This window comes from Crocuta crocuta, unplaced genomic scaffold (assembly GCF_008692635.1).
Source record: "Crocuta crocuta isolate KB4526 unplaced genomic scaffold, BGI_CrCroc_1.0 scaffold143, whole genome shotgun sequence".
Classification (NCBI taxonomy): domain Eukaryota; kingdom Metazoa; phylum Chordata; class Mammalia; order Carnivora; family Hyaenidae; genus Crocuta; species Crocuta crocuta.
The window spans coordinates 8,933,090-8,933,577 of NW_027529175.1; the positions used below are offsets into that span (position 1 = coordinate 8,933,090).

Here is a 488-nt window from a genome sequence, read left to right on the forward strand (position 1 = left end):
CATCCACGCTCATCTGACCAGGGAACAAGCAGATCTCAACCGCCCATCCTGCAGCCACTCTGGCCGCGGGCGCCCTCTGGACAGCCTCCTGGGGGCCACACAGATGGCCGGCGCCCCGTCCCCTTAGTGAGCTAGCGCCCCTCTCACATCACACCTCCAGATGGCCCCCTTCTGTCTGGGGGCTGCTTGGCCCAGGGTGGGGGGTCTGGGTCTTTCTCTTGGGCTGGGTCTGCCCCAAGGCCACCCCTGCGGGTGACAGGGCACCAAGCTGGGGCCTGATGAAGCCGCCTCCGCCCCCAGGGCCACGGACGCCCCAGCGGCAGAACTCGGGCCCCCGCACCATGGCCCTGGGTCCTGGACAGGGTGGGTGGCGGGTGGTGGTGCTCCGGGCGGCCGAGGACACACAGGCATGTGATGGTGTTAGTTCTCTCTTTATAGACTCTGGTTCTAGGAACAGGGCGCCTGCGGTTGGCCAGCTGGGACCAGCA

General features: G+C 67.4%; 1 protein-coding gene across 1 annotated transcript in view; it reads right to left on the reverse strand.

Annotated features, from left to right (window-relative positions):
• Positions 1 to 148: 148 nt before the first annotated feature.
• SBF1 (SET binding factor 1) overlaps positions 149 to 488 on the reverse strand; it is a 28,989-nt gene continuing 28,649 nt past the window's right edge. Inside the window, exons 44-45 of the mRNA XM_077757836.1 lie at positions 341 to 476; positions 149 to 246 (exon numbers count right to left, since the gene is read on the reverse strand). Of these exons, the coding sequence (XP_077613962.1) occupies positions 149 to 246; positions 341 to 476 (234 nt within the window). The remainder of the gene's footprint in view (positions 247 to 340; positions 477 to 488) is intronic.